The sequence below is a fragment of the Ambystoma mexicanum genome, chromosome 5q (assembly GCF_040938575.1).
Source record: "Ambystoma mexicanum isolate Mex_15411 chromosome 5q, UKY_AmexF1_1, whole genome shotgun sequence".
NCBI lineage: Eukaryota > Metazoa > Chordata > Amphibia > Caudata > Ambystomatidae > Ambystoma > Ambystoma mexicanum.
In genome coordinates, this window is record NC_090933.1 from 851,890,081 (window position 1) to 851,917,560 (window position 27,480).

At 46.6% G+C, this 27,480-nt stretch overlaps 1 protein-coding gene across 3 annotated transcripts in view; it reads left to right on the forward strand.

The window, feature by feature from the left end:
• Positions 1-27,480, forward strand: part of OTUD6B (OTU deubiquitinase 6B) — a 379,632-nt gene that overhangs the window by 259,230 nt on the left and 92,922 nt on the right. For all 3 annotated transcript variants that reach the window (XM_069621341.1, XM_069621343.1, XM_069621342.1), the window contains 2 exons: positions 8,141-8,236; positions 22,810-23,122. In XM_069621341.1, coding sequence (XP_069477442.1) covers positions 8,141-8,236; positions 22,810-23,122 — 409 coding nt within the window. The remainder of the gene's footprint in view (positions 1-8,140; positions 8,237-22,809; positions 23,123-27,480) is intronic.

Sequence of the window (27,480 nt, forward strand, 5' to 3'; positions counted from 1 at the left end):
TACTTTTCCAACATTCCGTCTAAACGCAATGCATTTGCCACCCCCAGTAATTCATGCCGGTGATACATTCCCTGTCCCCAGCATTCAATCCTAGTGCAGCACGGTTTCTGCCCCCAACCAATCCCTCTTAGTGCAATGCATTTCTCACCCATGGCAGTTGGGCAAAACGCAAGGTATGATTACCTTACACAATTAGGCTAAATGCAAAATGTAGCTACTGTACACAATTAGGCGAAGTGCAAAATATGGCTGACTAATCCAGTTGGGCAAAACGCAAGGTATGGCTACCTTGCACAGCTAGGTCAAATGCAAAACACAGCTACCCCACACAATTCGATTAAATGTAAAATAAGGCTACCTTGCATAATTCGGCTAAATGCAGAATATGGCTACCTTACACAATTGGGCTATATGCAACATCTGGCCACCTTACACAATTAGGCTAAATGCCTGTAGGTATATGATATTGGGTAGTAAGCGTGGTGGGATTTTACTGGAGTACAGTAATGGCAGTAGTCCCCGCCCACACCACACTTGCCTTATCAGTCACTGTAGATTGTCTGCATCAGGCGTCCCAGGCAAACACGGGTAAGCAGAGTGGAGCTGCTTAGATGGGAGCTGCCCTTTGCCTCTAGCCTTTCGCAGAGGGTTGCCTGAGCAAGGCTGTGCCTTCCTCTTAAGGAGTCACCAATCCGGAGGAGGGGAGGGGGTAAAGGCAGGGGAGAGGTCGCCCAAGAAAGCCAGGTAAAAAAAACAGCGGAACGGGCAAGAGTGGAAGCAGGGAGCACAGAGAGACAGGGAGGGACACAACTTGCAGGGGCCAGGACGCAGGATGGAAAGGAGCGTCCTGGTCCCAAAAGGTGGTGGAGGCATAATCTGAAGGAACTGCCAATCGGGGATGGGAGAGCGGTGGAGGGCAGGAAAGAGGGCAGAGAGAGGTCACCCAGGCAAAAAGGAGAAAAAAGATGAGAGAAATAATACGGCAGAGCGGGCAAGAGTGGAATCAGGGAGCACAGAGACAGGGGGGCACTCGCCTTGCAGGGGCCATAACGCAGGATGGAAAGGCCTCCCACCTTTTCCCCTTCACAGACCCAAGTGCTCGCAAGTCACCAGTCCGAAAGCAGTATGCCAACTGTCGGTCTCCAACTGGGCCTTGCTAACCCACAGCCATGTCGTATATCAGAGTTGATGGGTATGTTTTTTTTTGTGTCTCCGAATACATACCAATTTCTTTTATTTAGCTTCAGCATGGTACAAGGGATGCCCAGGGTTTGATAAAGATCTGTTTACATAGTTCTCTGCAGAACTTGCATTGACTCATTCAGCTATGATGAATTTACTAGCTTACACAGTGCACAGATCTAAAACCCGTGCTGAACCCGTGATCAATAATTTTGGGATAGTCCACAGGGATCCGTTGTTCAGGTGGTCAGGGAAGGGTCATCGCTCTTGGATCCCAACCCTGGGTGCGCCATGGAGGATCACCTGGGCCGGGTGTCCTTTGGGACTGCGGGGAGAGCATCCAAAGGAGAGACATGATATTCCCCTGTTCCGTGCCCCAATCCATCCTACCCTCACTCTCTGTCTATGGAATATTGTTACCGAAGTCCCGTTTTACCCCTTGGCCCTCTCTCAAGAAAAGGGGAGATAAAACATCTAGGGAGACCAAACCATTTCACAACCCTTGACTAGGGGTGTCACGGTATTAGTTTTATGACGGTATGATAACCTTCTTGCCAAATGACGGTATATCATGGTTATCGCGGTATAGCAGGTGGAGTTAACCAATCTTAACAAATATTTTCTAAAAGGTCATAAATTGTCAGATTTATCATCACAAACAAAACCAGGAACCCAGGGCCAGAATTGGGCTTTTCAACATACTTTCCACTGAAATGCCACCCCTTGCTTCCACCAAACACAAACACGTGTGGAGAGGAGGAGGAGGGGGGAGAGCCCTGCTGCGACTGGCAAAGCAAACTGAATAGCTTTTCTTAAGTGGTCATTTAGGCTTTTAGCTCCTCCACTGTCTACTGGTGAAGATGAACATGTTTCCTTATTTATAACCTGCATGCCCCAGGTCAGTGGAGGCTGATGGTAGTATAAACTTGTGCGCATACTCGCACACGCACACTCTCTTTACGTTATAGCCTTTAGTTTACTTGCAGGCCAAAAGGTGTTCAGTAATCACAGACATTACCCTTTGGTATGGCAGCAGGGAATACCCACAGAGATGAGTGAATTTCATAGTGTGAATTATATGTTAGTTCAATGATAGAACCAGGGACATCCCCCATTGTCATATGTTTAGCAAACATTATACATTATAAATATATATAAACCCCCATGCCGCCAACCCAAAGTAAACCCCTTTCCTTCTTGGCACTGTATTTATTCTTCCTATTGCTAACATATTGATTTTGTGCCAGGCAGGTATAGTTTATGGAATGGCATTAAAAAATGCTCCAACTGAAATTACTTGGCAGATGGCACATCCAACAATGCAAGACCAAAACTGCACAGCACTTGCTTACTGCAGCTTTCCAAATCAGATTGAAAAGCACACTTAACGGTATACACGGTATACCGGTATAAACAATGTGATGGTTATTATTGTTCAATTGAGTGGTTCACGGTATCTTTAACGGTATACCGGTATACCGTTACATCCCTACCCTTGACCATAACCTCGTCTCTCCTTCCTCAAAACCCAGAGAATATACTATAAACCCAAGTAAAGACTGATGGAAAACATCACCCACAAAGCCCGCTTTTCTCAACCTTTATGGGGTATTTTCAATCTTATCCCAGCTCCGCCTCCCCGTTTCCAACATGTACGGAGACCAGAAAGAGACAACCGGGAGTTGTAAGGATTACCCATAGAAACAACACTGCGCATGGAGAGGCCTACTACACTCCACCATTAGGCTCCACCGTTAGGCTGTCCCGTTAATAGTCAGCCGTGCTCAGGAACTTGACAGCAATCCTACACACCTGCACTCTTTAGGATTGACCAGGAGAAGAGGGATCGTAAGGGTCAGTCATGCCCTATTAATCGGCCAAATGAAGGTCAGGCAAGGGAGGCCAAGGACTCACACCTGAGGCCCCTTAACAGACCTAAGGTGTATACAAGGTGGGGCATTCAGTAGTCTGTGAGAAGCAGTTGCAAGAGCAGAAGGGAGGCTGCGTGGCTGAGTCCAGCAGGGGTCCCTTCTCAGTCCCAAGACAGATTTTTTAAAGAAAGTCAGAGCGATCTGTGGTTGCTGAAGGAGCTGTGGTAGCTGCAGCAGAAGGAAGATCTCGAGGTAACCGGTGGAGAACGGGGCGCCTGGACGCTGACCCAGTGTGTGAGAAGGATTTCAGCGTGATGAGGGAAACGTGTCTCCAGGGAGCTGAACCTTGCTGTTTTTGGCTAAGCAAGTGCTCATTCCCCCGTGAGGTATCCAGGACCCTGGAGTGTCTGAGAGGCAGATGGTGAGACCCTGACTTAGGCACTGAAGACAATGAGTTTTCCCACCAGAGCTGCACTAACCGGTTAGTTTCTCTAACAGTGAGAAACCCAGTGCGCATGTGTGAGCCTGGAGCGGGAGTGTTAAGTAAAGCAAGGAGTGTCCAAGCGGCACAAAAGCAAGAGCAAGAAACGCGAGTGGCGCGGAAGGACAGAAAAAGAAAGGGGTTCAAGTTATAAAGGAAAGGAGAAAACAAGTGGGTGCGAGTGACCCGAAAGTCACAGTGAAAGCGTTAAATGTGCGAGCGGCACAGGAAGAAAAGGGGGATACAGGAAAGCGTGCAAGGGCACAAGTAAAGAAAGTAACAGTGTGCAACCAGCACAGGAAGAAAGCAAGAGGCAAGAACAGAAGAGTGCAAATAGCACAAACGCAGAAGATGCCAGTGAAAAGGGGGTGGGGGGAAGCAAGATAAAGAACATAAGGAGAATGGCTGTGTATCAGAGTGGTCACGCATGGGGAGGATTAAAAGTCTCTGATATTATCTGGGTGATAAAAGGAGGAGGTAAACTGCGCCATTTGAGAGAAGGTGGAAAAAGGGGGCGCTACACTGAGGGTGAAGTGGGCGCAAAATCCCCAAAGTGAAAGCAAGGCTGTTCTACACCAAAAAGACAACTATTTTGAGAGGTGTATCCTGGCAAGTTGAACTTTTTAATTTTTTTTACAGACTTTTGTTTAGTGAACCTTTTGAGACCAGAGGGGCCTAGGCTTGGTGAAGGGAATCCTGAGAGGCCTAAAGAGACTAAGAACGTTTACTTTGAACCCTAAGAGGCCTGAGGAATCTGTTGGAAAAGATTTCCCTTGGGTGCAATTTTCCCTCCATTTGTGGACCTCCCCAAACTTTCTGCCTTTGTTTGGCTTACCAAGCCTGACTTTTTCCAGTGGAGCACAGCCTTCAGCTGGATTTTCGTTCATTTGTTATGGGGAAACTGACACGTCCTTCAGGCTGTCAGTACTGGGAAACTGTTTCCGTTGGTCTTCGACTATCTTGCCATTTCTTGGTAACTTTTTATCTATGCGCAAAGTACCTTACAGTTTTGTTTTATGGCCCTAGCCACCCTCTAAGGATTTGTTGGTGTTTGTACAAGTGTGCCTAGGACTAACTGATGGTAGCAGTTTACTTTGAAAGTATTTCTACTTCATTTTTATGGCCCATACCACGTTTACCGCAGGACTGTGGCCAGTGCCGAAAAAAAGCAGTGCCTCAAAGTCTTTTGTTCGGTCCTTTGGCCATTTTGTCCCTTTGCCTTCCTCCAGGTCGAGAGACACGGTTTATTCCTTATTTGGGCATGCAGACTCCTGCGCAAACCACATCTTTCGCAGGCTCCTGCATGTCACTTGTGTTGGTGTCCAGGAAGTGATTTGAGACTGTCTGGTCCCACACCACACTACTGCTGCCAGTATGTATCGCAGGCCTGAATGACTGGAACCACCGTGGGCCATGATTTGAGCGTGAAACGAATCTTGGATAAGAAAAGGGGCTTTGCATCCATTCCAGATCGATCACCTGAAGTTCACATCGAACTACAGAAGGAGCCAAGTATCCTGAACGAAAGAGCAGACCCGTGGAATCGCCGCAGATGTGCTAGAAGGGTTGGCACCCTGACTCCTCTGTTGTCCTGTCGGACCCCTGCTTTTGTATTGTACCAAGAAGGCCTGCAAGGGGCGCTTTGGCCCTTTGGAGTAGTGAGACCAGCTCATCTCAGCACCTCTTGCTTACCCGCGCAAAGAGCCTCTTCTGAAGTGTTCCTGGGCCATCCAACATGTTCCTTGGCCTTGCAGCGAACTGACCAGATCGAACCCTGGGTATCATATAGAAGCGCCAGTGTCCTTAGTTTAGACTCGAGACTTTGGGAATCCCTTACTTGTGGTCCGGGGGCCCTCTTCCACTTAAACTGTCCTGGCTCCTCTGGGTCGCGATTTGAGAGTGTGCCATGCCGCGAGCATTTGCGGTCCCTGTTTCGCCCGCTGTGATGACTGTTGCTGTTAGTGCCTGCAGACCTGCACCCTGTGTCCTGAGACGTGCTGCGACAGATTGATCCTTCTCCTTTCTTCGAGAGCTGAGAAAAGGATACTTTCCTGCCACAGACGAGCACCCCTTCTCGCAGCCTCTGACAGCCGGAGCGACCTGTAACTGCAGGGGTGAAACCTACTAGCGAACTAGACTAGACTGGCAAAGTTTGGCCCGGACTCTGTCGAGGGTCGGTGAGTACTTGATCACTTACCGGTGGCCCCCTGGCACATCGATCCTGTTTTACGCATGAGAATCCCTGAAAAGATACTCACCTTAGTTTGGCTAGCCTGCGCTACCCACCTATTCCCGAACTCTGAATGTCGCTCTATCTGCAAGGGTAGAACCTCCTCAAGGAGTAGGGCTTTATTCTTCATCACTGCAACACCCTTGCTGAGCAGCTACAACTCCCTGAACCCACTTTTTCTGCTTTACGCACGACTGCACGTTGTTAACGCACTACTCTTCTTTGAGCACAATGCTCCACACTTCTTAATGGTGGACTGCATAAGTTGGGGATTGACTTTGGAGAATTGCCTAATGCAATATCTGTGTTGAATTTACCTCTTCTGTTGTAGGTTGTGGTTATTTTCTCCCCTTCCACCCGCATAACCTAAACACATTTGTTATATATGTTACATAGTGAAAAGCGAGTGTGGTAACTGTTTTATTACTGTGGTTTATTCGAGTTTAGTTATAAAGGCCTATAGTAAATGTATTTTTGATATACATCTGTCTAAGAGTAGTCTGTGGAGTTTTACTGTGTGTGCTCATTGTGGGCTTCAGATCACGCTCACCCCTCCTGAGACTTGGTCTTGACCGCCTGCCAGGCTACCATAGATTGGTCTGGTTTGTCCAGAAGGTTCCCCTGTTACACTTAACTAGGGTGGCCTTCTAAACTTCTGCCCGCCAGGTCAGAGTTTAGAAATCCATCTTAACATCTGTGAATCTGTTTTTCTTGAACAAAAGGGGCATATGTTTGGTGAAGGGAACCCTGAGAAGCCTACAAAAACGGTGTACTTTCAGAAGCTTGGGGAAGGGAACCCAAGCAAACCTAAGGTTTTGTGAACTAAGCTGTTTTGACATCTCAACTACTTTGCCCGGGAGATTCCAAGGCCTGTGTTAATTGAACTATGTTACGTACTGGCAGTGCCAATCCTGACGAGAAGACCATCTGAATCCAGTCTTGGATATATTTCTTTGGGACACTATTTTTCTTTTAGTGCAATCCTGCACTATATTTGTTTTCAGAGTGAGGGCAAGCATGGGTTGGACACAGTTTTTGCTTTGGGATTTACGGTCATCGACTATCCTTTGAAGCATCAGTTTTTGGAAATCGTAAGTTAGAGATGGGGCAAGTTGGGCATTACACCAACCCCAAATACGTGCGTGCGTGCGTGCGTGCGTGCGCGTGCGTGCGTGTGTGTGTGTGTGTGTGTGTGTGTGTGTCTCTTGATACCATGCCTGTCTCACACTTCGTAAAAGAAAATCAGTCCCATCCTTTTATCTTGTAAATGGCAAACGGCTGATTTAATTTTCTTGCAAGTGCAGCGACACAGCCTAGCAATCCCAGCTAACTAACCTGAGCACCACCCACCCCCTCTAGCAGGTCTGGTGACTATACCTTTTGCTGATCATCTGATTAAACTACCATCAAGGAATCCCACCTCCTAGGCCTTTCGGCACATTTGTCTCGTCTTTGTGAGCAAAATAGGCTTGCATAGAGGGGATAGTCTGTTTTATGGGAAGAATACGAGTGCGAAGTAGCCTATGTGGTAGAGATGAATTCTGAGAAAGCCCTTCATCGAAAGCCACCCCTATGATAATTTGCACTATAATACAGCAGTTCATTGTTTGCACAAGTTTAGACTGTTTGGATCCATTGTGTGCTCACGTCCTTGCTCCAGTAACTCCATGGATTGATGGAGCAGGGAAATCCTTTCAGTTGCGCATGCGTAAATGTACAGCATTGCCTTCAGCCAACAGGGGAAAAAAAGAAGGCCTAATAAATGTCCACTAACCGGGTAAAAAAACTAGCGATATGCAGGGCATGAGATCATAGGGAAGGGGCATTCAGAGCTGAAGTTTATATGGGGAATCCCAATTCCTTGTGCTAATAAGAAAAAGAAATTCCTACCCTCATTACCACCACTTAAGTTCATGAACTTAGTTATTTAAATGATGAATATCTGCTTCCACACCCGTAACATAGAAGTTGTGCACAAATCTCCACTGCACAGGTACATTAACTCCAAGCAAACTCCATGTTTTTCTCTGCACCCTCTTTCCTACCCTCTTTTCAAAGTTCATATAAAAGCCAAAACGGTTTCTTTCCAATGCTTTTTGATTTTCATGTTTCTCTTGTGCACCTGCCCTTACTATGGAAGCCTTTCAGTAACTTCATGTGTTATTCATTTATTTTGCAATATTTAATTACATTCTACAGTTTGTGGGATGTCTACCTTGTTTCTGAATGCTATTTTCAGAATACTAGAAGCATCTTCATTACACTGTTCATTAAAGTGAATGGTTTGATATGATGCAGTGAATGGTTTGATATGATGCACTTAATGTACTTTCAGTATCCTGTTCGAATACATTGTAAATTGTGTGCCCTCTTTAGGTGGAGTCTGCAGCTAATGGTATTGAAAAAGTGACACTTGATGGTACAGAGTCCACAAATCAACCGCCTCGAATAACGAAAGCACAGAAGAGGAGGGTATGAAAGTAATTCATGTTCCCATTTTAGAGTGCAATAATTAAAAATGAAGGTTAATTATTTGATTCCGCTATTTGGGGCTCTGAGTTTTGTTTTATATAAGGAATATTTAAGCATACAAGCAAATAATTGACACAATGCTCACTGTTGTTGGGCCCGCCTTTTTCTTCTCACGTGTCCATGTTTTCAAAATTGTATGTGTCCTAGCACAGAGAACTGCTTTTCCATAGGCCTTTACCTAGTTCTTTTTGAGTTACCACAAACCAGTCACAAACAAGATTCTTTTAACCGAGAAAATGCAAAATCCTTAACAGAGAAATAGTTGATTTCAAATCAGTTTATAAAAATGAAAGAACCTGGCAAATCCATACTTAAATGGAGGGAGAAAAACCTGGTATACTGTTTATAACGAGCCTAGTACTGGAGACCAGTCTCGAAGCGTGGGGCCGAGATTCGAACCTGTGTTGCTCTCTGTTGTCTTGCTTCCAAGACAAAATCATTGTCTCTGAGCTATCCTCCCGGCCCGTATGCAACCATACATAGAAAAACATATATATATCCTTTCGCGTTTGCCTTTGGTATTTAAACACATTGCACAGATCAGTGGCTGCATGTGTATGCTATTTACGTATTTGCAAAAAGCAGCATACTTTACTTGCATTGTTTACAGAGGGACACCTATAGTCCAGAGAAAAGAACTCCACAATTCCACTTTTCACCCAACTAACTTCCCACACATCTTTTTCTAGGGCAATGGAAGGAGAGAGATCTTTGAAAACTGGTGCACAGCCTCGCTGCAGCCATGTCTGCTGAGGACAAGGTATGGTAGTGCTCCCTCCAACCTGGGTGTCTTAACCCAAGCACCAACTCTCCCATGGGTGATTTCAGGGTAAGGTTGATCTTGGAGAGCAGTACCATGTGCCGCTTCTCATCACACCAGCCCCTGACCCACCCACAAGGAATACTTAATGTCACAGCTGGTAGAGAGCAAGGGAATGTTTACTAAAATATATATATTTTTTAACTTTCTTTGTACTCTTATTTTACAAGGCTCCAAATACTAGTTAGAACTATTGATCCTCAAATAAGGGTGCAGTGTTTGATGTGGTGCTTCCTGCTCATTCCAAATATGTAATATTGCTAACCATTGGCAACCACTCTTTTAAATATTCCCCAAATTAAGTTGTCCTGAAAAGTATCTGCTTATTAAACCACATTCATGCTGGCTAAATTAAGTCCTTAGGTAATTGATTTCTTCTGATGCAAAACGGGATGTTCATGAATTAACCATCTGTATATATTTTAGTCTGAATGAAATTTGGGCTGAGTGACCTCCGGCAGCAATAACACCTGCCCCCAGAGCATTTTGCTAGGTGGCAGCTGGGGAATGGGGGAGTGATATAGCCCTGGGTCTTTTTGTTGTATCCCCGGATAGAAGCTCCGGGGCTACAACCAAAAGGCTAGCTAGCCAGAGTCCCGACAGTCCCAACATTAGCGTAGCCCCAGATCTTTTCCAGATCTAGCAACACCCCTGCCTGCCACATCTCATGGAAGGATGATGGAAAGCTTAATTATGCCAGTTAGAATCACTAAAGTACCTAAATAATTGCTTTAAAAACCAACCGAATAATCTTTTCAGAATAAGTAAAGGTTTTGCTGATTTATTTTACCCTTTTTTGGGGGCCTTTTGCCAGAGGAAGGCACACTCCCCCGTATCTATCACATAGTGTGAACATATTTCTTAAAGTATAACATCAAGAAATGAATAATAAAAAAAAATAACTGCTGTGCCTCTGTTTTGAACTACAAATCCCATCCGCGTTGGCCGGTATGTATGTATGTATGTATGTATGTATGTATGTATGTGTGTGTGTGTGTGTGTGTATATGTATATGTATTTCTGAGGCTTGTGGAATCTGCTTAGATCACATGCTGTGCATAGGCCGACATCTAGTGGAAGCTGCGGAGTATTACAGTTTGTTTTTCGAAACTCGAAAATGGGCGTTGACACAGGGCGTGCCAGTAATACTATCCCTAGTGTGACGTCCACTGTACCCAAGATCCCTCACGCGTCTAGGATCCTCAGATTGTTTTTTTCCGCCATACTGGTCGGAAGCATTTTGCGGAGTCCCCTGGCCTTAGCCATACTTTTGCTAAAATTTAAAAATAATAATCTATTGACATCCTTCCCCACCTCACCGTCGAACTTCGACACTCGACGCCGGCTGGAGAAGAAATCGACCGTCGGCTGCTGCACGACGGATTTGGGCCTCGGAAGACCGCTGGCCTCGGCCCTGCAAGTAGGGAGAGTGGGGGGGTGGTACATACTCTACACTCTTGGTATATAGGTACACCTTATACATTTCCTACACTTAACAGCCCGCTGCCTCAAGGTGCGTATGGAGGGTACCCCTTTTCAATTCTGCCCCAAGTGCAATCGCAAATACCCTTGGGTCGACAGGCACGCCACGTGCAATCTCTGCTTGCCGAGGGACCACCCCGAAGCGAACTGTAGAGGGTGTAGTAGGTTTAAACCTAAGACACTTAAGGACCGTTCGACGAAGCGTTGGGCCCACCACGCCAGGCAGGCGGCCATGGCAGCGGAGGGCGCCTTCAGCGACGGCAGCGACACCGTACTTTCGGACGGCGAGGGCATTACGGCGTCGAAAGACAGCCGAGCGCACGTCCCCGACCTCGGAAGGTCGTCCGGCAGGGCGGCTATGGGGAAGACCCCCGGCGACACAAGCGCTTCACATACTACACACACTAAACACACTAAGTCCAACCGAGACTCGACGACGTCGAGTTCTTTGAAAGAGGCACAGACAGAACGGTCCGATTCGGTGTCCTCTGGGCGCTCTCGATCAAGATCGCCGCATGACTCCAGGCAATCATCCACTCTTGCCAAGAGTGCCTCGCTCCCTAGGCTAACAGAAGTTCGATCGTCGGAAGACGAAGACGACTTCCACCCCCAGGCCGCGCTCCAAGAGTCGGAGCCCGCAGTTAAAGCCAGCGAGGCCCCACGCTCGAAGGACAGGGACACCTCTCCCGATCCTCGACGCCAGGCGTCGAAAAACTCCGGAGCCACTAAGGGACAGGGAAAACATTTTTCAACGCACGGGGAGGGGGGAAAACAGCAGAAAAAACTACCTGTGCATTCTTCCACACCTGTAAAACACTCCACTCCCCCTAAACAGACAGACAAGACCAGGTCTGCTGATAGGTCTACAACCAGCAAAGCTACTCAAGATAAATCCCATAGACTTGCTGAGAGAGTCATTCCCAGTTCCAAAAAATGGTCCAGTGAAGACATAGATAGGGTCATGTCAAGAATGTCTTCTTTGGCTGATTTTTATGATAAAAATCCAGAACATTTCCTCTCGTATGATCCACAAGGGGCCACACCCTCAGGCTCTACTGATCCTATCCCCCCCGAGTAAAAAGCCCCGGTTTGAAACTCCGATCAGGTCAGAACCCTTCGAGGTACAACCTTACGCAAGACCATACTCACAGTATCAAGGAGAGGCTTCCTTTGCCTTTGGTGAGGACCAAGAATTTGGTATGATAGAAGAGCAATCCTGGACGGGCTACTATGGGGATGATGAGGACCAGGAAGAAGAAGAGGATGACCCGGAAACATACAGAGTAGATTCCCCGGTAGAGAACGAAGCCCCGGTTACCGACTTCCCAGTCGATAACCAACCCCTCCTAAATGAGGTTCTCGCTCGCGCAGCAGAACATTTCCACATTGACACCCACGGTGTCCAGGAGGAAAGGGACTTCGCAGAAGAGTTAGTGGGAGAAAGGAGGCCTGTTGCCCAGACCATCCCTATCCTTAAGTCCATTCAGCGGAGAATAGATCCGTCCCTGGTGAACCCGAACCTCACCAGAGCAGTCAATCCCAGGGTTGAAAAACTTTTCAGGGCGGCCCAGTCTGACCCTCTCTATATAAGAGGACATCTGAAGCCAGACTCCCTAGTTGTCACCAACACTCGTAAGAGGGCTGGAACACCCTTGTCATCGTCAGAAGCTCCTCCTGACAAGGAGAGCAAAAAACTATACGGTTTCGACAGGAAAGTAGCCTCAACGTCCGCCTATCAAGCAAGGATTGCTAACTCCACCACCCTGTTGGCCAGCTACAACTGCCATCAGTGGGAAGAAGTCGCGGCACTCATAGCCTCTGCTCCTGAACCTTTAAAGGGCCAGTTAGCTCGGATTTCCGCAGAGGGTAGAGCCGTGTCTGGTTGCATTTTGAAAGCAACCTTCGACGCCGCGGACAACGCAGGCAGATTGATAGCGGAGGGCACTGTTATCAAAAGACATGCATGGTTACGGCAGTCTGGTTTTAAGGCAGAAACCCAGGCATCATTGTTGGACAAACCGGTGGAAACCGATCTGTTGTTTGGTAAGGCGGTCGAAGACGCACTGAAAAATGCCAAGGACGAATACGTGACACTCAAGTCCCTTGGCCAGTTAACCAATAAACCCCCTAACCAGAGAGGGAATAGTAATTTTCGTCGCCCACGCGGCCAAAATTCCCAGAGAGGATCTAACTATTCCCAGGGGCAGGGTACACAGTGGAACAACAACCAACAGTCTACCCAGGGTTACGGCAGGGGTAATAGGAGAGGTCGTGGTAAAGGCAGAGGCAGCCCCAGCGGCCAAAATTCCCAGAGAGGATCTAACTATTCCCAGGGGCAGGGTACACAGTGGAACAACAACCAACAGTCTACCCAGGGTTACGGCAGGGGTAATAGGAGAGGTCGTGGTAAAGGCAGAGGCAGCCCCAGCGGCCAAAATTCCCAGAGAGGATCTAACTATTCCCAGGGGCAGGGTACACAGTGGAACAACAACCAACAGTCTACCCAGGGTTACGGCAGGGGTAATAGGAGAGGTTGTGGTAAAGGCAGAGGCAGCCCCAGCAAGGGAGGCGGCACGCCTCCACCAAAGCAGTGATGCTCAGTTCAGGGTCCCTTCTCACGCAACCCCAGTAGGGGGACGCATTTCCAACTTCACCCAGGCTTGGGAAGGGATCACATCAGACAGGTGGGTGCTGTCAACCGTATCCACAGGATATTGTATAGAACTACTGCAGCGTCCCTGGAACCATCCTCCACGACAAAGAGTACACTCCTTAGAACATCAGAAGATTCTCCTCGAGGAGATCGCCATTCTGCTACAAAAGGACGCGATAGAACTTGTCCCGGGACACCAGGTAAACAAGGGTATTTATTCAACTTACTTCCTTGTGCCAAAGAAAGACTTGACAATGCACCCAGTATTGGACTTACGGCCTGCCAACAAGTATGTCAAGCCCCAAAAATTTCGTATGACCACGCTACAAGAGGTAATCCCCCTCCTAAAAAAGGGGGATTACATGGCAACCTTGGATATAAAAGATGCTTATTTTCATATTTCCATGTTCCCAGCGCACAGAAAGTACTTGCGCTTCAAGGTGGACAGTCGACACTACCAATTCAAGGTACTGCCCTTCGGGATAGCTTCAGCACCAAGGGTATTCACCAAGGTACTGGCGGTGGCGGCTGCACACCTACGCAGGGAGGCAATCCTGGTGTACCCTTATCTGGACGACTGGCTCATAACCGGGGAAACCCCAGGAATGTGCAGGACAAACATTCAAAGGACTATCGACCTCCTCCACGAGTTAGGCTTCTCAATCAATGAGAAGAAGTCAAGCCTGGTGCCAAGCACCTCAAAACAATTCCTAGGAGCAATTCTGGATACCCAAGAGGGGTTGACCTTTCCTTCAGAAGAAAGAATTCGGAATATACTACTGCAAATTCCGCATTATCAGTCCGGTCAACAAATAACGGTACGCAAAGCAATGTGTTTACTGGGCATGATGGCGTCATGTATTTACCTGGTCCCCCACGCGTGCCTGCGCAGCGTCCCATGCAAGAATGGTTGGCGAAACAGTGGTCTCAGGCAAGTGGTCAGTGGGACGATCTAGTGGTCGTTTCGCCAACACTGGTACAAAGCCTTCACTGGTGGACAAGAGAGAATCTCGCACAGGGGAAACCCTTTTACGATCCCGAAGTACAGGCAGTAGTCACTACAGATGCATGTCTGACGGGGTGGGGAGCTCACCATCTCCACCACACAGCTCAGGGTCTCTGGTCTCACTCAGTGGCCAAGAACCACATCAACCTGCTAGAGCTTCTGGCAGTATTCAGAGCGCTTCAAGCGTTCGAGCCCCACCTGTCAGTGCAAATCCGGACGGACAGCACAACAACCATGTTCTACCTGAACAAGCAAGGAGGGACTCGCTCGCCAAATCTGTCCAAGCTTGCCCAGAAAATCTGGATATGGGCACTCTGACGGAACATCTTCCTGTCATCACAACATGTTCCAGGGGAGCTCAATTCCCTAGCGGACGCTCTGAGCAGAGACTCCCTCCCAGAGGAACACAAATGGGTTCTACACAGAGAGGTCGTAGAAGATATCTTCTCTCAGTGGGGTTTCCCCACTATAGACTTATTCGCCACAAGCGAAAACAGACAATGCCCAGGATTTGCATCCAGGTTCCCCCAACCAGACTCCGAGGGGAACGCCCTGTGGATGAACTGGTCAGGGATGTTTGCGTACGCTTTTCCACCAACTCCTCTCCAGGAAAGTGGTGAACAAGATGAACAGGGAATCGATGACGCTCGTCCTAGTTGCTCCCATGTGGGCAAGACAACCGTGGTTCCCACACCTACGCAGGATGGCGGAGTGCGAGCCCATGAAACTTCCAGCCTGGTACAACCTACTGTCCCAGCACCAAGGTCAAACAGTGCACCAGCAACCCAACTCAATGAACCTGGCAGCATGGCTCCTGAGGTCATAGAGTTTGGACATCTCAATTTGCCACAGAGGTGTATGGACATCCTAAAGGAATCTAGGAAACCAAACACAAGGCACTGTTACTTTGACAAGTGGAAGAGGTTCGTTATCTGGTGCCAGAGTAGACAAATCAACCCGGTTGATTGCACTCCTTCCACTATTGTTACATACATGCTCCACCTGCTAGATGCAGGATTGGTTTTTAACTCACTGAAAGTACACCTGGCAGCCCTGTCGGCTTACACCACTTCCCATAGCAAGGTTTTGTGGTGGAAAGTACCAGCAGCCAAAGCCTTCATGGAAGGAGTAAAGAGACTTCACCCTTCTATTTCAAACCCACCACCAGGGTGGGACCTTAATGTGGTGCTAGCCAAGCTCATGGGCCCCCCTTTCGAACCCATGCATAAAAGCAGTCTCAAACACCTGACTTATAAAACGGCCTTCTTAGTAGATATTACTTCTATAAGAAGGGTCAGTGAAATTCAGGCTCTGTCAGTGCAGGATCCCTTCTTTACTGTCCATAAAGACAAACTGGTTTTACGCACACACCCTAGGTTCTCACCTAAATTTATATCAAAATTCCATGTAAACCAGTCCATCGAGCTTCCGGCTTTCTTCCAGGACCCGCAAAGCTCCGCTGAGGTGAAACTACACACCCTAGATGTGCGTAGGGCGGTCCTCTACTATGTAAATAAAACCAGACCGCTAAGAAAAACAGATCAACTGTTTGTCTCCGTAGCTGCAGGGAGGGGGACCGCGTCTCTAAAGGTGCCATCTCGAAGTGGATTATTAACTGTATCCAGCTGTGTTACTCACTCTCTGAAAAAACTCTGCCTTTCACCCCAAGGGCCCACTCTACTAGAGGCATTGGGGCCACTCTGGCTTTCATTGCAAATGTACCCCTTGACACCATTTGCAAAGCAGCTATTTGGAGCTCTATTCACACTTTTACTCAGCATTACTGCATTGATACCCATTCCAAGGCAGATACAGGGGACAAGCGGTTCTAAGACACTTATTTGGTCATGACCCTTCTCACATCCCACCTCCTTCAGGTACTGCTCGCTAATCTATGCACAGCATGTGACCTAAGCAGATTCCACAAGCCTCAGAAGGGATACATTACTCACCGTAATCGTATTTCTGATGCTTGTATCTGCTTAGATTCACATGCGACCCACCCTTCCTCCCCTCTGAGAGAAGGCGCATGATTGCTTGTAGTCTTACCTTTCTGTCTATCTGCTTGGATTATCTGTACTCACGCTACTCCTCATGCTACCTCATATCAGAAGAAATACAATCTGAGGATCCTAGACGCGTGAGGGATCTTGGGTACAGTGGACGTAACACTAGGGATAGTATTACTGGCACGCCCTGTGTCGACGCCCATTTTCGAATTTCGAAAAACAAACTGTAATACTCCGCAGCTTCCACTAGATGTCGGCCTATGCACAGCATGTGAATCTAAGCAGATACAAGCATCAGAAATACGATTACGGTGAGTAATGTATCCCATATATATATATATATATTGAGCTTGTGGAATCTGCTTACATCACATGCTGTGCATAGCCCGCCATCTAGTGGAAGCTGCAGAGTATTACAGTTGTTGTTTTCGAAACTCGAAAAGGGACTTTGTTGAAATAAGATAGTTTCTCTTTCTATCCTTTCTTTGACCTTGTTGCACTACGCCGAAGAATCGGAAAGAAGACTACCATCGAAGAATAATCACGACAGACTGAACGGCCTTGGAAGGCTGCCTCGGGCCCAGGTGCCCAGACAGAAGGGAGAGAGGGGGGAGGCCATTGCTAGGCCATTTGTAGAAGGCCTATTCTCACCTTCCTACACTTTGTTTGCCCAGCTGCCATCACCCTTACCCAGTATCATGGAGAACACCCCATTTAGGTTTTGCCCTAAGTGCAACGGTAAGTTCCCCTGGGTCTCCCGAGAGATCACATTGAGACGTCTTGTCGAGCCTGCAGGCTCTTCCAGCCTAAGACGTTAAAAGACTGTTCAACTAATCACTGGGCCCACCAAGCCAGGTAACTCGAGGCCCTGAGCATGGAGGGAACCTTCAGCGATGGCAGCGACGCTGTACTTTTGGACGGCGAGGGCACTGGAGTAGCTGACGCTGCCCGAGCGCAAGCCCCCGACCCCGTAGGACAGGCCGGCGGCCATGTTGTGGGGACTACACCCGGCGGCGATAGCGCAACAATTACACATACCACAAAAGACACAACCCTCAGTCGACACTCGAAAGATTCTTCGAGTACTCGTCAACGCTCGACACCCCGAGAACGGTCAACCGAATCCCTGTCCTCTGGGCAATCTAAATCTAGATTGCTGCATGACAGAAAGAAGGCGTCGAAAGACGGTAAAACGCCGAAAGACACTAAGACGCCGAAAGACGGCAAGGGTGCCTCGCAGAAAACGACATCCGCGGCCCATTCGTCCGCAGGCGAAACCTCAGCCCTCCATACATGAAAATCTGTTATTAAGACGTCAGGGCCCAAGAAGTCAGTCTCTCTCCCCTCTGGTACCCAGGGTGGAGACAAACACCATAAAACACATAAGTCCTCCCATATAGAAAGCCGCCCTAAAGACCCTATGCCTAAGCTTATCCCACCCACTAATGTAGACATGGGCCTTCCTGACTCCGAGCCCGAAATTGTCTTTCCAAGCTCGAAAGATTGGTCCGCCGAGGACATCGACGGGGTTATGCGTAGGATGTCCTTAATTGGTAACTTCTTCGAAAAACACCCTGAACACCTTATAAGCCTTCAGTCCACCCCATCAACCTCAACCCCTTCGAGCTCTAGAGCCCCTGTGTCTCAACCTCCTGCTAAGAAGGTTCGTACTGATGTCCCATGTCAGGGCAGAGTTCTAGATCTGTAGGACCCTGAGGTCAGTCCAGAGGAAGGACAGGACGATGTTTCCTTTATAGTAACATCTGATCCTCAACTTATGGATGACGACCGAGATGAATTCTATGAGGGGGACACTGAAGACCCAGACCAGGAGGCCAACACCTACTCCTTGGATTCACCCATAAATCTGGATCCTCTAGTAGTAGATTCCCCCATAGATAACCAACCTTTACTCAACGAAGTTCTAACAAAGGCGGCAGAACCCTTCCGCATAGATACCCAGGAGGTGGTAGAAGACCGAGACTTCGCTGAGCAATTGTTGGGAGATAAAAAAACAGTGGGCCAATTCATTCCAATTTTGAAGTCTGTACAACGCAGAATCCAACCTTCTTTGGAAGCACCCAACCTCACACGGGCCGTTAACCTGCGTGTTGAAAAAATGTTTAGACCTGCACCTTCTGACCGTCTTTACATAAGAGGCCAGTTAAGTCCTGACTCCCTGGTGGTCACTACCACACGAAAGAGAGCAGGCACTCCCCTTGCTTCCTCTGAAGCTCCTCCGGACAAGGAGAGCAAAAAGATCTACGCAATGGGCAGGAAAGTAGCCTCTTCTGCAGCCTACCAGACTCGCATCGCAAATAATGCTACACTTCTGGCAATCTACAACTGCCACAAGTGGGATGAAGTTTCAGCATTACTTTCATCTGCACCCGGGCCACTTAAGTCCCAATTAGCCCAGGTGGCAGCAGATGGTAGAGCGGTGTCCACTTGTCTTCTAAAGTCAAATTTTGACGCAGCAGACAACGCGGGTAGAATCATCGCTGAGGGCACTATCATCAAGAGACACGCTTGACTTCGCCAATCTGGCTTCAGGCTGGAAAGACAGGCCACCTTAATTAATATGCCGGTGGAAAAAGATGTGCTCTTTGGCAAGGCGGTAGAAGATGCGCTGAAGACTGCTAAAGACGAATATGAAACACTCGAGTCTTTAGGCCAACTCACGAACAAACCCACAGGGCAAAGGGGCAACAGCAATTTTTGCCATTTTCGTGGACAGAATTCCCAGAGGGGATCGGGATACAACCAGGGCCAGGGTTCCTATAACACCAACCAGGGACAGTCCTTTCAGGGCTACCCAAGAGGACAAAGAAGAGGTTGTGGTACTCGGGGCAGAGGCCAAGCTCGAGGTGGCACACCACCTCAGAGCAAGTGACATTCCGCTCCAGGTACCCTCCCATGCATATCCAGTAGGACGACGAATTTCCAACTTCACCCACGCATGGGAGGGGATTACCTCAGACAGATGGGTGCTGTCAACAGTAGCAGGGGACTACTGTGTAGAACCTCTTCAAAAACCTTGCGACCATCCCCTGAGACAAAAGGTACACTCCGAAGAACATCAACTGATTCTTCTACAGGAAATTACAGAGTTTCTATTAAAGGATGCCATAGAAGTGGTCCCAGTCAACCAGGTAAACCGGGACATATATTCAACTTACTTCCTTGTGCCCAAAAAAGATCTAACAATGCGCCCTGTATTAGATTTAAGGCCTGCAAACAAGTATGTCAACCCACAAAAGTTCTGCATGACCATGCTACAAGAAGTAATCCTGCTTCTAAAAAAGGGGATTACATGGCAACACTGGATATGAAAGATGCCTATTTTCATATTCCAATGTTTCCAGCGCACAGAAGGTTCTTGCATTTCAAGATGGCGAACTACCAATTCAAGGTGCTGCCCTTCTGGATTGCCTCGGCTCCAAGGGTATTCACCAAGGTACTGGGGGTGTGGCAGCGCACCTGCGCAGGGATGCAATCCCAGTGTACCCTTACTTGGATGACTGGCTCATAACAGGGGAATCACCTCTCATTTGCATACAAAACATTCAGACAACAATCAACCTCCTCTTTCCATTGGGCTTCTCGATCAACGAGAAAAAAATCAAGTCTGGTGCCCAGCACCTCCAAACAGTTCTTAGGAGCTATCCTAAATACAGAGGAAGGGTTAGTCTTTCCCTCAGTAGAGAGAGTAAAGAACTTGATACTGAAAATACCACACTATCAGGCCGGCCGCCAGATAAGGGTACGCAAAGCAATGCGTTTAATAGGAATGATGGCATCTTGCATTTACCTGGTTCCCCAAGCGCGCCTGCCCATGCGTCCCATACAGGAGTAGTTGACGAAACAATTGTCTCAGGCAAGCGGTCAGTGGGACGATCTAGTGGTCGTTTCGCCAACACTGGTACAAAATCTTCGCTGGTGGACGAGAGAGAATCTGACCAAGGGGAAACCCTTCTACAATCCACAGATACAAGCAGTGGTCACAACCGATGCCTCACTAGCTGGGTGGGGGGCGCACTACCTGCACCACACAGCTCGGGGTCTGTGGTCTCACTCCACGGCGCAGAACCACATCAACGTGCTGGAACTTCTAGCCGTGTTCAAAGCCCTACAAGCATTCGAACCCCATTTAACAAGTCTGTTGGTGCAGATCCGAACAGACAGCACCACAGCAATGTTTTATATCAACAAACCGGGGGGGACACGTTCTCCAAATGTATCCAGACTTGCACAGAAAATCTGCAAATGGGCACTCAGACAGAAGATGTTCCTGGCATCTCAACATGTTCCAGGGGAACTCAATGCTCTAGCAGACTCACTGAGCAGAGGCCCCCTGCCAGAAGAACATGAGTGGCGTTGTAGGAGACCTCTTCTCAATGTGGGGTTTTCCAACTATAAACCTATTTGCCACAAACAAAAATCGTCAATGCCCAGACTTCGCGTCCAGTTTCCCCCAACCAGGCTCCAAGGGGAACGCCCTATGAATGAATTGGTCAGGGATGTTTGCCTACGCTTTTCCACCAACCCCACTGGTGAGGAAGGTGGTGAACAAGATCCACAGGGAACCGATGACGTTCATCCTAGTTGCTCCTATGTGGGCGAGACAACCATGGTTTCCACACCTATGCAAGTTGGCGGTGTGCGATCCAGTCAAACTCCCGTGCCGGAACGACCTACTCTCCCAGCACGAGGGGCTAACAGTGCATCCTCAGCCCAACTCTATGAACTTAGCAGCATGGTTCCTGAAGTCATAGAGTTCGGACATCTCGATTTACCTCAGAGATGTATGGATATCTTGAAAGAGTCAAGAAAACCTAACACAATGCACTGTTACTATGATAAATGGAAACAATTCGTTATTTGGTGCCAGAATAAGCAAATCAACCCAGTTGATGGTACTCCTAATGTCATCACCTATATGCTCCACCTATTGAATGCAGGGTTAGTGTTCAACTCACTTAAAGTGCACCTGGCAGCTTTATCAGCCTACACCCGTTCCCATAACAAGGTGTCATGGTGGAAAGTGCCAGTGGTCAAGGCATTTATGGAAGGGGTAAAGAGACTCCACCCTCCAATTTCTAACCCACCAGGTTGGAACCTTAATGTGGTACTTACTAAGCTCATGTCCCCCCCCCCTTTGAGCCCATGCAGAAATCTAGTCTCAAACATTTGACTTATAAAACTGCCTTCTTAGTTGCCATCACCTCCTTAAGAAGAGTCAGTGAAATCCAAGCTCTGTCAGTGCAGGATCCTTTCTTTACAATACATAAGGGCAAACTGGTTTTACAAACTTACCCTAGATTCTCACCTAAGTTCGTTTCAAAATTCCACGTTAACCTATTGAGCTACCGGCTTTCTTCCAAGAACCCAAAAGCTCTGCTGAGGTAAAACTCCACACACTACATGTGAGGAGGGCGGTCCTCTACTACGTAGATAAAACCAGACCGCTAAGAAAAACAGATCAGCTGTTTGTCTCCAAAGCGCCAAGCGGAGAAGAAGATCGCATCTCTAAGAACGCCATCTCAAAGTGGATAGTCGGATGTATCCAACTGTGCTATTCCTTTTCAAATAGGACACTGCCTTTTACGCCCAGGGCTCACTCCACAAGAGGTACTGGAGCCACGCTGGCTTTCATTCCAAATGTTCCTTTAGACAGTATTTGAAAAGCAGCTACATGGAGCTCTATACATACTTTCACTCAGCACTACTGCATTGACACCATTCCACGACAGATACACAAGTGAGAAAAGCTGTTCTAAGACACTTATTCGCTCATGAACCTTCTCACATCCCACCTCCTGCTTCCGCTGCTCGCTAATCTATGCACAGCATGTGATCTAAGCAGGTTCCACAAGCCTCAGAAGGGATACATTATTCACCGTAATCGTATTTCTGATGCTTGTATCTGCTTAGATTCATATGCGACCCACCCTTCCTCCCCTCGGAGAGAAGGTGCATGGATGCTTATGAGCTTGTCTGATCGTATCTGCTTGGATATAGCTGTACTCTCGCTACACCTCATCCTACCTCATGTCAGGAAAAAACATAATCTGAGGGACCTCGAGGCGTGAGGGATCATGGGTACAGAGGACGTCACACTATGGATAGTATTACTGGCACGCCCTGTCGACGTCCCTTTTTTTGAGTTTCGAAAACAACAACTGTAATACACTGCAGCTTCCACTAGATGACGGGCTATGCAAAGCATGTAATTCTAAGCAGATACAAGCATCAGAAATACGATTACGGTGAGTAATGTATCATATACAGTTCTAGACCATTGGTGTAGAACTTCTGGGGCACTGCAGGTTGCAGACCATTGGTCTAGAGTGTGCCGAAAATGAACATCATATATTACACCCATGAAAGGAGACTATCAAATAAATTTGCTTAAATACTTCCAACAGATGAGCAATGCCTGGAAGCTACAAATTCATTTTGCTAATGGCTTTTCTCAGTTTAAATAAACCTGTTGTTTGGAAGTCGAATTTTGACAGATCTTTGACATTTTAAAAATTGTAGGACAAAAAAGCTGCTTTGGAAAAGGAAAGGAACAAGAGGATTGCAGAAGCAGAAATCGAAAATTTGTCAGGAGCCAGGCACCTTGAAAGCCAACAACTTTCTGTCCTGCTTGCAGCCCGAAATCTGAAGATAAAACAAATTGCTTCCGATGGCCATTGTATGTACAGAGCTGTTGAAGACCAAGTGAAGCCGCAGGGTAATGGTTGGACAGTTTCCAGTTTAAGAATTCAAACTGCAGAATATATGCGGAAGCACGTTTCAGATTTCTTGCCGTTTTCAACAAATCCTAACACAGGAGATATGTACACACCAGGTGAGTCTTTGTTTATTATACAGAAGCCATGATTTATAATTGCCAGACACTTGGTTATATATATTTCTGGTGCTGAATTCAATATTTTAACTCCTGATAGAACATTAGAATGATACAATCACTAGTTTAAATTATGTAAAATACATGATTGTAAATGTTTTTGGTGTGCATAATTCAACAACAAATTCCTTCTTTAAAATAGAAAAGAGGAAAAGTGCTAAACGATAAATTCTGGATTTTATGAAAAATTCTACTAGATTATAACAGTACTTTTTTGTTGCTGTATGTTAGTCTACAAACTCTACAGGAGCTCTGTTTTTGGCGATCTTCAACTAAGCTGCGCCGACTGTGCTTGTGGCCTAACCACCCTATGCACACTTCCTCCTTCTGCAGTTCTCTTTTACTGCAGACTCTCAAGAACAGTTTTCATTTGTGAATGGACATTGGGTGGTTCATCTTACAAGTTTTTGTTATGCAGAACTAGTGAGGATGGGGTAAATGAACCTCTCCTGTGAGTTACTTGTTTTTCCTCAAAATGCCATGTCAGTCTTAAGATCACATGTGACCAGGTTTTAACTGCAAAGAGGATTCCTTAAGGTGACTTTGTGGCCGAACACTAACATTGGTTTTGAAAGTTTAGTACGGTTTCCTTACCTCGAGGTGCACATGAGAATGAACAGCGTGAAGCTAAGATATAACTGCTGTTTGATCAGGTAATATTTCAGGGTCTTCCTGCATGTCAGTACCGGCTCCATCCTCTCCGGTGTCGGTCTGTTTTATGAGCACCAGCATACACTTAACCTAGCTCTATGTAGCTCTCAGAGCTACTGTCACTGCTCTCTACTTCAAATCCTGAAATGGCCACTATCATTCTAAGCAGTGCGACCTTCCCAAAAGCAAATTACCTGCCTCCTCCTAATTCAGTTGGCGTTTAAACACAGTGGGTAACAACACACGAGAATCAGTGTATGTACCTTCCTGCAAATCCCAGATGTTTCTTTCTCGAGCAAAATCATTTATTTTTGGTCTTTTTTTTTTTTTGGTTGGAGCGTGGGGGGGTGGCAGTCATTTAACTTTGTTTTCGGAATAATATACAGACCAGCACAGACTCTGGGACGAGAGACCTTTGATAGCTTGGTGAAGGAGATAGTACAACTATAATGACAATTGAAGTAGGAAAACTGCAGTGTTGTGTGCTCACTCAATGAGACCGTTGTCTCTGCCAAGTTACTTGGGGGTTCTAATCTGTCAAAAGCAGTAGTGTGTGATCTTGCAATTAAATATCTTTTATTCTTCTTGAACAAACTATCGTTGAACAAGGTTTTAAAATGCTGGCCAATGCATTTTGGAAATGCATCCTTAATTAGCCACTCTAAAGGAGTCAAAGAAACAGAATAACAAGGGCAAAGTGATCTCTCTAGATAGATGATAGCCCACCAGAGCCCCCAGTCTCCCCCAAGCCTGCGTACCAAACAATTCCTGAAATACAATTGCCTGATCTGCAAACCCAAGGGGAAAGGGCAAGTGGATAAACAATAAGACAGGTCCCTGCAATGCGCCCTTGTCTCCTGAATTCTCTCCAGATAGGCGATGTTGCTGACCTAAAAGTAAACCCAATGTTACATTACAGTTCTACTACTCCCTTATGTGTTACTAATTATTTTCTCCCAATTCCTCCCATTACCTGTAGCCTTTGAAAGGTGTATGTGATTCCTCACTAGGTTGATGTAAACTTCAAAGGATTAAGTCCTTATCTTTTTTCTTCCTTAGCATTTTGAAATGATCATAACAAACATGAAATCGGAACTTTTGATGCAATCTAAACATCTGATGAAGAATTCTCATTAACTCAAGTAACAAACTTTAACTTTCTGATTTCCTTAACTTTGTGTTCTGCACTATTCCAGCACTCCAGATAGGAGTCCTGCACCACCCACTGACAGTTCATGTGGTAGAAGAAAGTATTAGACACTTTCCTTACTTATCTCTGAAGACTGCGCCGCTACGAACATCTTTTAACTTCTCAGGAAACTGACATGACGCTTCGTAAGCAACGCGCACACACGTTACAGGGTCCTTTTCTCTAACGGCCCTCGATTCCAAGGCTCTATCTTCCTACGGCTGAGTGAGGGATGAGGCACCCCCTTCTCACGACCACGTTATGTTAATTTGAAAACTCCCTTCATGCAGCCGAGGTTAGGAAATGCTACTGACCGCAGTATTTGCATGCCCTATTAGTTGGAGTACACACGCGCGCGCACCGCAGTGTTAGGTTTAATGGACACAGCATAATGCTTGCAGTATAACAACTTTTCCATCAGTGCGCAATTGAAGAAACAGTAGTTCAACGGTCCACCTTTTATCACACTGTCACGTCTTTGCAATACTTTCTACTGAGTTCCAACAGGTAAAATTATAGTTCCATTGCTTAGTTAAATTCAATTATCACAAGAACGTTTCACTTAGCTGCAGCTGGTGCTGGCTGGCCTCCGTTTTACAGCTTATCTCTCCTCTAAACTCTCCTGTGAAAACTTGGTCACAAATCTTCCTGTTCTCTCTTTCACAATGGATTTGTGGAAATTCTTCAACTCTAATTTCTTCAAGTACTAATTCACCTTGAGAGTACTTTTTAAATACACATACCTTAGTCAACTTCCTCAAGCTCTGCTCTGACCTGCTCTGATGTTATCTAGAACCTCTGCAAAGGTTCCAAACTACCTCACAGCCACCAAAGGCGAATCGGTGCTGACTATCTGAGCCACCATTTTGCCATGGGATTACACTGGTTCCCTGTAGGGAGAAAGGGCTAAGGAAAAAAATATATGCTTTAGATAAAACGCCCCGCCAACTACACACCTATGTTCCAGCTCCAACCTTGGATTGCCTGATTCTCCCAGACACCCTGATTCGCCTTCCAATACATGAATGATGAGGGATCCTGACAGGAAATGATGGTACAAAAGAAACCTGTCAATAGCTGAATGTTGAATCATGGGATGGAGAGTAAAAAGCCTACTGTAAAAAAGAAAAGAGGAAATGAGGGATATAAAAATAATGCTGGCAAAAAACTCTTGGTGGAATGAAAACTAAGAGTTCTTACCAGACTGTAGGTGTCGGGGAGCACCAGGACAAATTCTAGTGGAGAGCAAAAAAACAAAAAACCACTCATGTGGCACCGCTCTCTTTATGTATCGAAAGAGAGACCGCCATTACTCATCATGGCACAGCGATACGACCGGGAAAAAACTGCAATTGCATTTAATAAGCAAAAATAATATGGAAAAAATTAAATAAAAAATTGAAACCTAAGTCAAAGATTAAAGCAGAAGCAGGTTAATATGTGTTGTGATGTGCTTTATGTTGTGGTGAGATATGGAAGGAAGGGAGAGGTGTTATATAGTGCTTGGGATGAATGCAGAAGCCGGTGATGCAAGATAGAATGTTGGCTGTGAGTGAGAGAGTGTTTGTGCGAGTAAGAGAATGAGTGTGAGACGGTTCTATAGGTAGGCAGTTAGAGAGTCCCTACTTGGGTGATGGTAGCCAGTGGTTATCTCTGAGTATTTTTGTGTCACCTTGATGTAAGTGGCAGAAGATGTAATAAAGGACTTATGCTAGGAACCTTACCTGTATGCCTAAGGATCATACATTATTTCAATAAGGAAAGGGCAAAATTAGGTGCCAATAATAACCATCACTAGCTGTCACAAATGAGTGTTGAAGCAAATCGGAGGCTCTGTGGGGAAAGATTGTACAATAAAACACACAATTGGTGATATGCAGGAATAAGTGGCAGCTGCTAGGAGAGTCTACCAAGTCTGTAAATGAATAGAAGAGTAGAGGTAGATAAAACATTAAAGAAAACGAGAGATTGCACTCCTCATTCGTGCCGCCCGGAGTGACTGAGTCAAGAAGGTCTATCCAGAATGCCTCTGTGCAGTTCAAAATCTTGTTGACATCTGCATGGTGTTTGGTAGTTACAACTTCTAGGATCTGGAAATGGATTTGAGCCAGTTGGTGCCATTGTTCAAAAAAGTGTCTTGTTAGTGACAAATTGAGGTTTTTGGTCTTTGGTCCTGATGTTGGTTCTGTGCTCATTCCAGCAGAGTTTAGCTGGCCTTTTGGATTGTCTAACATAGTAGATGCCATACAGACATTTAATCGAATATGTGATTTGTGCCATGTCACATGTAGCATAATCTTTGAGATAAATCTTGGCACCTGTCCGGGATTGGTAGACAACATTGACTTTTAGTTTTCATGCCAGCTACAGGTTCTTCCATCTTTTTTGTTTTGCCCACATTTGTAATCCCTCCGTTTAGCTCTTCCTTTTTACAGTACGGTTTTTACTCTCCATTCCA